Consider the following 15,494-nt stretch of genomic DNA (forward strand, 5'->3'; position numbering starts at 1 on the left):
CTTCTTTCTGCACTCCTCCCAAAGGTCAGACCTCCTCTGGTATATAAAATATGTCTGGGTGGCAGCCTCTTCTATATGAATGGCATTCACTGTCTCATCAGAGACAGAGTCTCTGAGCGAGAGTCAGGGGATATGGCAATTAAGGCAGTGTGGTATAGTGTTTAGGGTGTCAGACTAGGGCCAGGGAGGCCATGGTTCGAATCCCTGCCTGGCCATGAACCTCATCTTCGGCCAGTCACCCACTCTCGGTCTGACATAGACCAGAGGGTTGTTGTGTTGATAGTGGCAGACAGCAATGTTCCTGAATGCCAGTTGCTGGAAACCACAGGAGGGGAGAGGGCTGCTGGGGTGCCCAGGTTTCCCACAGGCATCTGGTTTGCCCCTGTGAGAACAGGATGCTGGGCTGGAGGGACTGTCCGCCTGATCCACTTGGACTGGGTCTCTCGTGAGGATAAAATGGGAAGAGAACGGCGCCGCCACTTTGAGCTCCTCGGAAGAAAAGGCGGCTATGCGAACGTAAGAATGAAATAAAACAAAGACGTTGCAGTTTTGACCCCCGTATGGGACAGCTGCATTGCAGGGGGTTGGGGCCAGACGATCCTTCCAACTCAACAGGTCTTTATTCCACTTTCTTCTTCGCTCCTCGCGTGGAGCATTCAGCTGGATGAGTCTCTGTCTCTCTCTCTCTCTGGCCGAGCGACTCCTCCTCCTCCTCCTCCTCCTCTTTCAATGCAATCGTCGCCGCCTCGCCTCCAGAAGGGAAATGGGAGGGAGGGAGGGGACAGTCAGCCCCCCCCCACTCCTAGTCCCCATTCCTTGACTGTTGACGGCTTCGTTGCGCGGCCAGGTACAGCAAGACTCTGGGCGCGCGTGGCGGACAGAGGGAGGAGCAGAGCGTGGTGGGGGTACTTTTAAGCAGGGGTAACAGCCCATCTCCGACCGGGTGGGGGGAGAGAGAAAGCAGATATAAGGCAGGCAGGCAGAGGCTGTCCAACGTCCCGGCGGCTCCCTCTGCCTCCGTAGCCGCAGCCGGGACGCAGCTGGCAACAGTTGGCTCGCAACTTTCCGGACCCCTCGCAAGAAAGCTTAGATCCGAATCCAATGGGCGCTGCAAGACCCTTGGCTTCTGACCAACTATGAGCCGGCAGCGGCCCTTCTGGCTGCCTCCGCCTCTCTTCCTCTCAAATCCCTTTTTCCGCAGCCAAGATGCCGAGAGCGAGAACAGCAGCGAAGACTTGTTTTCAGACTTCGAGGGCTTCGACAACGAGAGCTCCTTCTCCCTAGACGACTGGGACGTGGACGACCTAGACGGTTTCGACAGCGGCGCGCGCTACGAAGGGGCGTCCCAGAGCAGCAGGGTGAGAACGCTGCTCATCATGGCCTACTCGGTCATCATCTGCATCTCGCTCTTCGGGAATCTGCTGGTCTGCCACGTGGTGGTGAAGAACAAGAAGATGCACACGGCCACCAGCCTCTTCATCGCCAACCTGGCCGTGGCGGACATCATGATCACCACCCTGAACACGCCCTTCACTTTGGTAAGAAATGGTCACTGGAAGGGAACGCTCCCCTACTCACCCAAACAGCAAGTTGCAGTGAGCAAGAATAAGTTATGTAGCTCCTGGCTGCAGGCTTAGAATCATAAAGGGCATAGCAGAAAAGGAAAAGGGATTGGGAGGGAAGAGGGGGGGAAACCTCCAATCCAGAGGCTAGCTCTGAGTTGCAAAGTTCTTATAAGTATTCAGTCTGGCAGGGAAGGGCAACACCAGCTGCATCTTCTCCAGTGGATGGATGAGACCAGGCTGGTTTCCCCCTCACCATGATGTTGCTCCTTGGGAAGATCTAAATCTAAATTGGGTAGATATAAATCTGAACAAGCTAGCAGCAGTTGGGTCATCAGGTCTTAGAATCGCTAGCCCACAGCATTTAGCATTGTGTTGGCTCCCAAACAGGGCTCAGTCCCAAGACAGGAGACAAAATAACAGGGGCAAGAGTTCCCCTGATGGTATGCAGAGTGCCTTCCCTCCTCTTTCCAAGTGGCTGCTCCAAACTGCACACTGAATCTCTGTGCTGGTGCCAGCCTCCAGCAAAAAGCTCTGCACACCATGTAAAGCATATAAGAGTTAATCAATAGTTGTTATCTGTCTGTGCAATTGCTCCAATTTAAGTCTCAAGGTTAAACAAGTTTATCAGAAAGTATTGCAGCACCTTAAAGCTGATGAATGTACTGAACAGGCATAAACTTTTGTTTGTCTTTGCTGTTTTTGCAGGAATAGACTGACAGGAGGCGGGGGGGGAGGCATACCTCTATCCTAACCAAGAGTCAGTTTCCTTCTTTGAAAGCCTTTGGGGGCTCGCTCGTACCCCTCTTCAAAAAGCCCTACCCCAATCCCAGAAGCTAAAGGAGAACTGTCTAGTCCAGTGTTTCTCAAACTTGGGTCTTCAACTGTTTTTGGACTACAACTCCCATTATCCCTAGCTAGCAGGGAATATGGAAATTGTAGTCCAGAAACAGATGGAGACCCAAGTTTGGGAAACACTGGCTCTAGGGTTATTCAACAAGGAGTGAACAGCAAACTACATTTTAAAAAGAAAATAATAAAATAACAATCCCCCTCAGGACCCTCGCACCTCCTATCCTTCACAACTATGCCACTTTTTGAGAACTAAGCTCTAGCAGGCTCCTATTAAGTTTATTTACTTACTATATTTATATCGTACCTTTCCTCCAAGTAGCCCAATGTGTGGACGGCCGTCTTCCCATTTTATCCTCATAGCAACCCTGTGAGGTAGGTTAGGCTGAGAGACAGTGACTGGCCCCCAAAGTCCTAGCCCAGGTCTCCCAAGTCCTAGTCCAGGACGCTAACAACCTTACCAACACTGGCTGTCTAGTTCTGGCTATGGTTCTCAATTTCTTACAATGTGTGCAGGTTGTTGGTATGTGTGCACTGGATTTCAACTTCCTGCTGTAGTTTTATCTGCTGGCTGGGCACAGTGTGTCTGTCTTTAAGAACATAAGAACAGCTTGCCTATCTAGTCCAACATCCTGTTCTCAAAGTGACCAATCAGTTTCCTCCTTGGGAAACATGCAAGCAGGAGTTGAGCACAAGAGCAAACTCTTCCCTCTTGTGGTTTCCAGCAACTGGTATTCAGAAGCATTGCTGCCTCTGACTGCGGTGGCAGAGCATGGCCACTGATAGTTACCGTAGTAGCCATTGGTAGTCCTCCATGAATTTGTCTAATCCTTTTCTAAAGATATCCATGTTGGGGGCCATCACTGCCTCCTGTGGGAGAGAGTTCCACAGTTTCACTATGTGCTGAGTGAATTATCTGGCCTGAATCTGCCAATGTTCAGCTTTTTTGGGTGTCCACGAGTTTTAGCATTATGATGAGAGAGGGAGAAAATCGTTACTTTCTCCATGCCATGTGTAGTTTTATAAACTTCTATCATGTCGCCTCTTCCTCACCTTTTCTCTAAATGAAAAAGTCCCTAACTCTCCATCTGCATGATCATTCTAGTTGCTCTTTTTCTGAACCCTTTTCCAACTCTACAATATCCTTTTTGAGTTGAGGCAACCAGAACTGAACACGGTACTCTGTGGGGATCATTGGGGACTCTGCTTTCTCCTTCTCTTCATTCAGAGAACTGTTATCTATTCCTGCTCTTTGCTTCCTGTGACTTAACCAATTCCTGACCCACAAAAGGACCTCTCCACACTAGCACAGTGTGTCAGAATGCCTTGGTTTATAGAGCCATCAGGGCAGGACTTTGGAGCAGAAGCCCTGGGTCCTGCTCAGCAGAATTGGGGGGGGGGGGGAGGAGAGCAGATGCAGTTGGACTGCCTTGCCACATGTTTGGTGTGAGTGAAGTTATGCACATTTAAAAAGCCACCCACCCATCATATGACCATTAAGTCCTGAGTCTAAAATTACCAAAGTGCATTTCTAGGGTGTGCTTAAGCTTCTGTGTATTTTAAACCTTTTAAACTTCTGCAAATGCTATTATTTTGGAATGCCGTGTATAGTCATGTACAGCCTCCAACTGTGCGAGAGTATGATTTCACAGGGGAATAAGAGGGAAGGTGTTTATTTATTATTTATTTATTTATTTACATTCCCCCCCCAACTTTCCTCCCAAGGAGCTCAAGGTAGCATAAATGCCATCATTCCTTTCCATGCTATCCTTGGAACGACCCTGTGAGGTAGGTTAAGCCAAAAGAAAGTGACTGGCTCAAGGTCACATCTAGTGAGCTTCATGGCAGAGTGGGGATTCGAACCCTGGTCTCCCAGGTCTTAGTGCAGCACTCAAACCGCTGCACCAGCACTGGCTGGCCTTATTTCTCTTCTGGTAATAAGCATTTGGAGTTTTTGTTCCTGATCCAGCAGGGACTTGCTCTGTTCTCTACTGGACCACCACCATTTGTGTACAAAGTTAAAACTCCCCCCCCCCACCGTATTGGGGCAAAGGAGAATGTATACCATTCACGTCTCTTGTAAATGAAGGAACTTCCTGTCCCTTCTCAGTGCAACAAAAATGGTGCTCAGTTCTTTCAATCAGTTTTCAGTAATGATGTAGTTATCCCACACTTCCTCCATAGAGCAGAGGGTAACATACATAAGTCCCCCCCCTTTCCTTTTAAAAAATAATCCTCACAACAAACCTGTGAGGTAGGTTAGGTGGGAGAGATTGAAGGACTGTTGCTCCAGGTAAAGCATCTTCCTTGCAAGCAGACGTTCCCAGGTTCCGTCCCCAGCATGGCCAGGTAAGGGGAGGAGAGACTATCTCTGGAAACCTGGAGATCCACTGCTGGTCTATGTATACAGTACTGAGGAGGATGGACCAATGGTCTGACTTCATCCATAATTTAAAATATATAAAAAATTTAAACCACTACAGAATAAATTAAAACAAATTAAAACTTTCTAATCATCTGGATAGGCTTGTCTAAATAAGAATGTCTTCAGCAGGCACCAAAGAGAGTACAGTGAAGGCACGTGTCTGATATCAACTGCAAATCTAACCCTAAATCACATATTCACCACCACCCACTCTCCTTACTTAAAGTACTTTAGCTTGATACTGGGCTTGGAGAGGTGTGCAGATAGATAACTCTTCTCTGACAGCTCCTGAAACAGCTCCTGACCGAACAGAAGAAACTGGTCATCCCCCCACATCTCCCAAAGTAATGTTAGTTTGGGAAATGTTTTGAAAACACAGTGTACAATCCACTGGGGAAATCTCTTGTACCATCCCAAATGGATTGTGGCCCCATTTCCTCACAGACACTTTTACAATTGGCCTCAGGGCCAGTCCACCCATGAGTCAAAGTGAGGTGACTGCCTCAGGTGGCAGAATCCCCAGGGGCAGCAGATCCCAATGCTGATCTTTATTCCCCTCTTGTTCCTGATGTAGATCTTCACTTATCCCTTCTTCCCTGGCTGTTTTGTACTTCATTTGAGGTGCCCAGAAGTCTTGGGCTGGCCTTGGTTGGTGTGATGAAAGTCTTCTGCCCTTGTTTACAACAATTCATGCAGTTCAATGGGAATTGTACCCTAAAAGGGAAGCTTTGGTAACTCGTTTTCAAATTTGCATCTGGTGTGTGTGTGTTGATGAGGGGTTGTATGACAGGTTCACCTGTCTGCCAATCTATCTCACTCTTGTAAGGGTATAATGAAGAGGAACTATGAATCCTATGTTCCTTGGTCTGACGAAGTGGCTAGAGTTTGAGGCTAAGACCTGGGTTCAAATCTCCACTCAGCCATGAAGCTTTCACTGGGTAACCTTGGGGGCTAGTCACACTGCCTATCAGCCTAACCTACCACACGGGGTTGCTTTGGAGATTAAATGAGCAGGAGGCCTCTGAAAGCCCCTGGAGCTCACTGGAGGAAAAGGTGGGATATAGATGCAATAAAACAAACAAACATACATACAAGTAAACAACTAGGAGGGCTTCCACATGGGTGTCTACTGTGGGATGTGTCTTCAGATATGCAAATATTTTGTACACCCACATGGTGTCTCTATTACCCCCTCCAAAAAAATAATAATAATCCAGGTTTGCCCTTTCTAGTAAGATTCTGATAATGTGAAAAAACATTTTGCCAGCAACCCATTTACGATATCTGAATGATCAGTTATGATATTAAGCTCCTGTTTGGGGGAGGGGGGGAAACCCCTTCACTTTAATCCACATTTGGGATGATTTACAAACTGCCTGCTATACTTTTCTAGGTCCGATTTGTTAGCAGAACCTGGGTTTTTGGAAAGCAGATGTGCCACGTGAGCCGGTTCGTTCAGTATTGCTCTGTCCATGTGTCTGTGCTGACTCTGACAGCTATTGCTCTGGACCGCCATCAGGTAGAGTATCGTTTTTTAAAATCCCAATACTTTACAAAGAGAATACGAAATCTGCACCAAGAGAATGCAGATTCCACAATCAGAATTAATAATGCAATTTAAAAGCTGGGAGAAACAGAATGGCCTGCTAATGGCAGGTAAGAAGGAGCACTGAACGTTGCTTGGGCAGGTGGGTGGGACACTGGAACAGTCGATGTCAGCCTGTGCTGGCCTTCCAAGACAAGTGTATAAAGGCATTTTCACATATCAGCTGACAGCCAGTTTTTCTGGTGTTTCCCGAGAATGTCTTTCAAACATAACACTGGCTGGAATGGGCTTATGTTGTTGTTGTTTTTTAAATGGGCCTCAGATTTGACCAATAATGGCTACCAACCTTGATTGCTTAAAAAGAGGATTAGACAAATTCATGGCTCCACCGTCAGAGGCAGCAATGCTTCTGAATGCTACTTGATAGAGCTGGAACAGAGAGCCGCTCCTGTGCTCAAATCCTGCTTGTGGGTTTCCCACTGGTATCTGGGTAGCTAGTAAGATAACCGGATGCTGGAACAGATGAGCCATGGCCCTGATCTAGCAGGCTCTTCATTTGTCCTTATGTTCATGAAATAATATACTAAGCAAATTCAAAGTGGGAGCAAGTAAACATCACCCATACTCTGAAAGGGAGAAGCACTTGTGCCCATATCTGCAATAACCCTGCCACCTCAGTTGCAGAGACCATTTTCAGCAGCTTGCAAGACCTTTTGCAAAAACAAATAAAGCCTCTTTTCACCTCTGTTTTGACTCAGCCCACTTTATTACATGAGGTTGAGTCCTATTGATCTCCATAAGACATAGGAATATGTTTGTGAGTCAAGGTCTGTACAGTGGTACCTCGGGTTAAGTACTTAATTCATTCCGGAGGTCTGTTCTTAACCTGAAACTGTTCTTAACCTGAAGCACCACTTTAGCTAATGGGGCCTCCCGCTGCCACTGCGCTGCCGGAGCACGATTTTGGTTCTCATCCTGAAGCAAAGTTCTTAACCCGAGGTGCTATTTCTGGGTTAGCGGAGTCTGTAACCTGAAGCGTCTGTAACCTGAAGCGTATGTAACCCGAGGTACCACTGTATGAGGATTTACAACCTTATTCATTCTGTGACTTCCTTAGGTCATCGTGCATCCACTGAGGCCTCGAATGTCCATTGTGAAAGGAAGGATCTGCATTGCTGTCATCTGGTTAATGGCAAGCTGTTTCTCCCTGCCCCATGCCATCTACCAGAAGCTGATGTGGCTTTCTATGGGGTAAGAGGAATAAAAAAGACACATCATTAAAAGGGGCACCCGCTGCATTATTTGTCGCTGCAAATATTACAAATGATGCCTGGAGAGATGGGAAGGTACTACAGAGGAAATTTATTTGAAGGGTTCAGCTCTGACAATGCTGCTGCTGTCTTTTAGCTGCTTCTTTAGGTGTCCATGCTCTACTTGGGAAACATTCAAACCATACCTTTAAAGCACTGTGATACCACTTAAACAGCCACAGCTTTCCCTAAAGATTTATGGGACTTGGAGTTTGTTTAAGGGTGCTAAGAGTTGTGATGAGGCCCCTATTCCCCTCACAGAATTGCAGTTCTCAGAGTGGTTTAACCAAGGAACTCTGGTACTGTAGCTCTGTGAAGGGAATAAAGGGTTTCCTAACAATACTCAGTGCCCTAAAACAAAACAAAACAAAATTACAGCTCCCGGGATTCTCCGGGGGAAGCCATGACTGTTTTAAATGTTATGTTGTGAAGGTGGCCTTGGTGTTCCCCAGAACCGCTTCCCTCCCTCCATACAAAGGCTGATAGAACTTTAAAAAAAACCCTTCTAAGTTGCTTCCAAAGTTCCCCACTTCCCCTTAGCTTAGAAAGAGACCACACATTTGGTAAGTTAAAAATGGCTTCCTTACAAACTCTTCAGAATGCCATATTCCACCAGCAGCAAGAAAAGACCAGCAGTACGATTTACTTCAAAATTGGCAAATATTTATCAATAACTATTTGTATAAAACACAAAAAATGGCTTGCTTAAGCAACGCAATCTAGGCTTGGAACATCCAAATTAGGCCACCTTACTGGTAGGGTTCTCATAGTGGAAGAGAAGAGAACAGAGAGTTTGGTAACCCTTCCTCCCAAGGTGAGGAGATGTGACCTAGTAAAGCCTGGCAGCGCAGCTTACTTTATGGTGTTAACCCCTTCATGCATTCATTAGGGTTAAACATGGTGGTTATATGATGCTAGATTTATCACACAATCCATCTCCGTCCCCCCGCAACTCCAACAGGTTTGGGATGAGAGGGCTGTTCTGTCTGTCTAGCCCAACTTATCCCATGCAAGATGGAAACCTGTTTCTCACCTTTTGCCTGAAACCTCTTAATACCTCTGTTAACAAACTGCAGCTCCCAGAATTCTCTGGGGGAAGCCATGAATGGTTGTAGTAGTATCATAGCACTTAAAATGGATGGTGTGAACATGGGCCTAGCTTGCCTAGTCTACACCAGTCTGGTGGCCTCCTGATGATTTGGGCTACAACTCCCATCAGTATTGTCTACTCTTCATGGAGGAATTTGTTCTTCTGTATTCCAGAAACAGAACGATTCGTGTGGTCTGCCTCCCAAGCTTCCCCCCTCCAAAAGATCTTTATTGGAAGTACCTGGATTTGACCACCTTCTTTCTCCTGTATCTCCTGCCCCTGTCGGTAATCTCCATCGCTTACACTGTGGTTGCCAAGAAAATCTGGATGCGGAACGCCATTGGTGATGTGACCATGGAGCAGTACTATGCTCACCAGAGGAAGAAGAAGATGACTCTGAAGATGCTGATGGTGGTCGTGCTGGTCTTCGCTGTCTGCTGGTTCCCGTTAAATTGCTACTTAGTCCTCATGTCTAGCAAGGCCATCCAGAGCAACAACATCATTTACTTCGCTTTCCATTGGTTCGCCATGAGCAGCACCTGCTACAACCCTTTCATCTACTGCTGGCTGAATGAGAACTTCCGCTCGGAGTTCAAGTCCCTGCTGCGTATGCGCTGGAGGAAGAGGGCCTCTGGAAATCACACCCTGCAGTTAATAATGGCCCCTTTCAGGCACACCTGCAGTGAGAATTGCCCCTGCAAGCAAGGTACCATTTCAGCAAACAAGAGGTGCATCCCACAGGAATTTGGTATGGACAGAGATATCCAATGTCCAGCCAATAATAATGGGTAGATGCATCTCTGGATCAGCCTGGTGCCCCCCAGATATTTTGGGCTACAACTCCTTTCAGTGTGTTGCCTGGGGCTGAAGGGAAGTGTGTGGTAAAACTACTGTGGGGGCACCAGGCTGATGAAGGCTGCTCTGGGAGAATTAATTGGTTCAGAGGGCTCCCACAGCATTGTGTATGGAGCTAGCCAGCCAGTACAACTCTGGGATATCAGCAGCTCCATACACAGATGCATGGACTGTTCAGGCATTTGAAAAACAGAGGCATTAATGTTTTTTGGCCTGAACTTAGTCAATGCACTCTTGCACAAATCTTGCACACACTCTTGCACAGCTTTAGGGTGCAGCTCTCCAGGAAAGATGTGGTGATTTTGGTAGAAGGCAGGCATGGCCAAACTTGGCCCTCCAGATGTTTTGGGACTACAATTCCCATCATCCCTGACCACTGGTCCTGTTGGCTAGGGATGATGGGAGTTGTAGTCCCAAAACACCTGGAGGGCCAAGTTTGGCCATGCCTAGTAGAAAGGGATCATTCTCACAAAGCACTTCTGATTGTGGCACAGAAGCTACCATTAGGACTGAGACTTCATTTTCAATCACAGGTTAGAAGGTCCCAGTCAGTAAATTGATGTAGAATGTATTTCCTTAGTGCCTCGCTTGCAGGCCCAGCTACAGATGTTTTGCCACCTTAGGCAAAACAGAAAATGAAGTGCCTGGGGGTGGCATGGGGGAAGCCCCTGTACAGTGAAGGGGGAGGGGGAGAAAAGAGGCCAGAGAGCAACAGGCAGTGGAGGTGGGTGGATAGTGGTGATGAGGATAGCAAGTGCAGGAGTCTGCAAGCAGTGTGCTCCTCAGGGCCCAGATCTGCCACCCCTCCTAGCGACCCCCAGCATGCCACCTGAGGCAACTGCCTCACCGCAGCTTGTGGTGCCTCAGTTGCCACCTGTTTTGAAAGTATTTCCTGGGCTATTATTTGCGCACAGGAATGCATGCACACAAAAAGCAGTACTGGTGCATTTTGGACCAAAGAAGGATAGTTTCACCCCTCCTGAAAAGCAAAAAGCTCTGGTTTGGATCCAGCTTACATTTTGGTCATCAGGAGGAGAGAGATTGTGAGAGATGAGAGAAGGCATACACTCCAACATTTTTGTCCCCAAAATAGGGAAGTCAGGAGAGGCACACCTTCTGGTCCAGTGCTCTGGGGATCATCAGCAGGATCATGCCAGAGCATCTTCTGGCCCAGCACTCTGGCACAAACCTGCTGACTGATGCCAGAGTGTCTTTAGGTTTGGCGCTCTGGTGTGAGTACTTGCATCAGAGTGTTGAACCAAAAAAAGAGGACATTCCGGGATCCAAACAGAAGCCAGAATTGACTTCTGTGATCTGGGATGCCCTGTTTAAAGTGGGACACTTGTGGGTATGAGAAGGTCCTACATGCATCTTTTCCTCTTAAACATTGGGACCTTCAGCAGACCCTCCCTTGTTGAGGCCTGGGAACATGTTCTTTCTATACTTTGGAGATGGAACATTTTTCCTTTGGAGAGGAAATCCAGTTTTGCATTGTCAAATTTTGTCAAGTTATCAAATTTTGGCCTGTGCTTAAATGGCAGGATGCTAAACAGATCTTTGGTGAACAGGCAACTTATTTCAGTAGGAACCAAGAGGGTGAATTTGACTGATGCTCGACGTTATGATGGAATGCCCATAATTCAGGATAAACCTGGTCTTCGAACCAACAAGGTGTGTGTTCAGTAATCTAGGCTGCATGGAGGCATCTTCAGAATGCTGTAGAAGAGATTGGTTGTTTGTATCTGGAAGGGGTGCAGGGAGACTGAATCTATCACTTCATCCTTTTCCCTTAACAGCTGGTAAGTGTGATTTCTGATTCTGGAAGAAGCCTCTATTTCTTAATGTATAGGGGAGAAGAAACCATGGATGCCACCCCTGTTTACATGCATGGTTCTTCATCAAGCCTGAAATTCACAGGAGTTGCCAGCAGGATATTCTGTGCCTGCTACACTGTAGATAGTTTGGATCATCCAACTAGCTCATGAAACGGGGTACATGTCATATACAAGTTTGTGCCCTGTTTTGTGTGCCTACTGGAAGGCCCCAAAATAAACCAGTCACTACAAGTGTATGATAAACAACAAAAATGTGAGCATTTGGAATTTTCCCCATAATTGCATTTCCATGCTTGAAAGTGCTTAACCTGTTGAATTGCTGCCTGCCACACAGCTGTTAAAGGTACAAGAACCCTGCTTTCTCCCAGTGCCAACCCTAAACCATGCCCTGTACATACATCAAAGTAAGTCCCATTGATCACGGAGACTTATTGCTGAGCAGACATGTTTACTATTCTATTGTTTGTTAACTATATAGTGAATTTTTAAGAGTGACTGGACTTCAGCTCCTGCATAGTAGGAGATAAGCCTATGCCCTTTTTCTGGACAAAGTTTTCACATTTTGCTTTTGCCATTTCAGGGACCTTCACTTGCACTCATTGTGTGTAATAGTATTTGCAGGAAATATCTTCTAGGGTGTACTGTATCTGAATCCACTGCAGAAAGGATGCATCCTGTTTTTCTAGGAAAAAAGAAGGGCAGGGAAGAGAGAGCGAGCAAAGGACTGGGGAAAGAAATGAGACCAGGGCAGGAAAAGTGGATGAAAGCGCAGAGCTAAAGAGCAGCTCTTTAGGTGCCCAAACAACTCACGCATCAGTAACAACTCTTGACTTTACTCATCAGCTAAAAACACTACCAGGCAGGCTCACTTCACAGAAATCTTTTAGAAGGGCACCTAAACATTTTGCTTTATAACTTTCATTCTAGTAGACTAGAGACTTACTTTGAAAAATAAAAATAAAAATGGAAGCCCCAGGGGCTGTGTATTTGGTACACTAGTGTGCCCTATACCCACCTCCAGGTGGTGCTTCTGCACATACTATCTTTGCGCACATATGCTCCCTTGCTGGATGAAGACACAAGTTTGTGGATAGATCAATGGTTTTCTGTTAACCCTTGCAGAAAGTTAGACCTTACTCTGTGGCTCATCACTTTTGCTAACTGTCATCCTTTCCTAAATAAGATTAAAGTAGTTTCAGAGAAAGAAATCTTATTTGGTTCCCCCCCCCTTTTTTTTTACTTCCATCTGTCTGGTTTGCAGGAACGAGAATGGCTGTTGTTTTATGCTTATATATTTGTTTGAAGCATTTTTACTTTACTCTTCAGGCAAAAGAAGACCCGTCAGGATAGTTTGCAAAGATCAGTAATAAGACAACTCTTGCCCTCAGGCTTGCAGCCTAAAAGGTACAGCATAAAAGGAAAAGCGGTTGGGGAAGAGGAAGAGGAAGGGAGGGAAAGCAACACTTGGGTTACTAGTTCTAAAATACCTTTTTTTTTAAAGAAAAAGTCTAGCTGGGATGGAGACAGTTCAGGGAGAGAAGGAGAGTGTCCTTCAGCTGAGCTGGTGAAGTGGCTCTGCCCTCTGCTTCAACCTGATGAAATGGTTGCTGGTGGTGTCCCCAACTGCCTCATGTTGTTTTAAATAGTTTTGAATGTTGTATTGTTATGCTGCAACCTGCCCTAGGACCATAGAGTGAAGGGCAGGTAATCAATTAATGATGATGATGATGATGTTCAAATCATGTTCAGTACAGGGAGACCTGTTGCAAGCTCTAGGATTTGCAGTCAGTTCAAGTGGTTTACTGACAAAGAACTGACAAAATTTTGAAATCACAGTAACATACATAACATACTTTAAATATTATATTTAATGTGCAATATATATATATCTATAAAGAGTTAGTTCCATGATTCTAAAGAGTCACTTGTAGAACGAACATTTTTGTGAATGGAACACAAAATACAATAAGATTTGAACATTAGGGGGGAAATCCAGTATTTCAGAGCCAGCCAATGCAAGGCATTGCAAAAGATCACAGAATTCTGGGCACTGTAAAATTCACTTCATAAATAGCTCAGGTAGAAATTTGCAGTTGAAATTTGCTACTTTTTCAAATGAGTGAGTCAAATTAGCAACACTAATCTGGCATTTTAAATGTATGAAAATGAGTAACTGTTCAAACAAAACATGATTCATTATCACTCATGAAGCAGAAATTGATTGCTATAAGACCATGATATTCCCAGTATGCGCCAGATATTATTCCTGTTCCAAAAAAAACCAAAGTAATTGCAGTTAGTATGAAATAATATAATTTGGTGAGTCCCATCTTACCATGTGCACAAGTTTAATCATATCCAGGGTATCTCTTCTCAGAGATCTGTTAACAGAATTAGTAAAATACAAACTAATCTGGAAAACAAACTCATAAAGATGTAACTCTTTATCAGGTGCATAATTTTCTTTATTTCTTTAGGTGCTGGAATGGAAACCACAGATATGTCGATTGATCTCACCACCACTTCTGTAGTGCTGCAACACTGGCCACCACACTCCCAAAAAATTAAGAACCCAATCTTCTTTTTTCAAAACACAGCTGTCTCCTACCATCAGGTGTCTTTAACAGCATTGAAACACACAAGTTCTCATTAGGTGAGCAGAGGGCTGATGCCACAGACCTAGCAGCGGATCTACACTTGTCGTTTACAACTTTTAAAAGTATTATTGAAATGTAACACCAGAGGGTGCTGCAGAGCAGCAAGCCATCAGCAAAGAGAAACTGCCATTAAATGTTATAGAATGTTATTTTTAATAATGTTTAGATGATCAATGTAGATCCAGTGCTAGAACCCCACCCCAGCTGATGCTCTTGTCTAGAAGATCTTAGATCAGTGGTTCCCTGGGGGTGGTAGGATTACCTAGGGGGTGCCAAGAGGCAAGGGAACAGCACACAGTCAGTGTAGGTGGGTCACTCTGAGCGCATTGATTGCTTCTTTACGATTGACCAGGCTAGAGTCTAGAGTGAAACACCACCCTTGCTTTTAGCTTAAAGCTCTACTGCTCTTGTCGCTTTCAAAGCTATTTTGTTTGGTCACTTTTGTATGTACGATTCTTGCTGCTACAAGATAGCCAATTATTGGTAATAGTTATTTATTTTCTTATAAATTAGTTACCGTGCATATGTGCAAGGTGAAGGTTTGTGTGTGTTTGGTAAGGAGTAATATATAAACATTTTATGCTATAGATTTCCTTCGTCATGCTTTTGTTGGTAACAATGCATAGAAATATTTCTCATGAAATATTCATTGCTGCATATTCTTGTTTTAGCCTCAAGAATAGATCAGAGCATATATTTGTGTTGTGTTACAAACTTATGATTGTAAGCCCATCCATCATATTAAGAATTTACTGAAGTTGTGAAGTGGTTACTAAATGTTGTATCTAAAGACTCTTGCTAAATGACAATCAGGCTCTGAAAAGCTGTTATCACTGGATCAAGTTAATCAATATTGTGAAATTGTTTTTAATTGGATCGTGAATAAATGTGCAATTGAATTTTTTGGTGTCGTTATCTTCCTTAGTGTGTTGTGCAATCCGCAAAACTCTAGATGCTATTTTGATGTCATTGAGTTCCCTTTGTAAAGAGTTGGTCCCCAGGTTAGCAGCATCCCAGATTCTGACCTTGAGATTTTAGGGCCCAAACCTGAGACCAGCCCAGACACTCTCCACTCCTGTCTCTCAACATTCCAGTCTCCCTCAGTCAATTTTTGTCCTTGTTGTCTTTGACTCACTTGAGAAGAACAAAAGGCCAACCAGGAGTTGCTGAAGGTGGTAGAGGCAGCAGGGTTCGGCTCCTGTTGCTGCCCTTCACGTGCTCAGCTTACTTCTGCAGCCCTACCCCTTGCACCAGGTACACATGCACACTCACAACCCTCTCCTCCTCTTGAGCCCAGCCCAGTTCTTTTTCTTCTTCTGTGTTCCCTCCCATCAATGAGCCTTGGAAGTGGAGGTTTATTGA

General features: G+C 45.3%; 1 protein-coding gene across 5 annotated transcripts; it reads left to right on the forward strand.

Moving 5' to 3' along the window:
* Positions 1-729: 729 nt before the first annotated feature.
* Positions 730-15,031, forward strand: LOC310836187 (G-protein coupled receptor 83-like; the record flags this gene model as incomplete). 5 transcript variants are annotated; one of them, XM_083721091.1, is made up of 7 exons in its annotated part: positions 730-847; positions 1,207-1,538; positions 6,233-6,358; positions 7,503-7,636; positions 8,959-9,513; positions 12,802-12,879; positions 13,953-15,031. In XM_083721091.1, the coding sequence occupies 7 exons, from the start codon at positions 730-732 to the stop codon at positions 13,984-13,986; spliced, it is 1,377 nt and encodes a 458-aa protein (XP_083577217.1). In that variant the 3' UTR covers positions 13,987-15,031. The 5 variants fall into 5 exon arrangements, 3 of the variants coding, with proteins under 3 accessions (XP_083577217.1, XP_083577215.1, XP_083577216.1); XR_014559909.1 differs by lacking the exon at positions 730-847 and adding an exon at positions 11,223-11,311 and having other exon boundaries at positions 938-1,538; positions 8,959-9,491; XR_014559910.1 differs by lacking the exon at positions 730-847 and adding an exon at positions 11,226-11,311 and having other exon boundaries at positions 938-1,538; positions 8,959-9,491.
* Positions 15,032-15,494: the final 463 nt, after the last annotated feature.

The sequence above is a fragment of the Podarcis gaigeae genome (assembly GCF_964106915.1).
Source record: "Podarcis gaigeae genome assembly, chromosome: Z".
NCBI lineage: Eukaryota > Metazoa > Chordata > Lepidosauria > Squamata > Lacertidae > Podarcis > Podarcis gaigeae.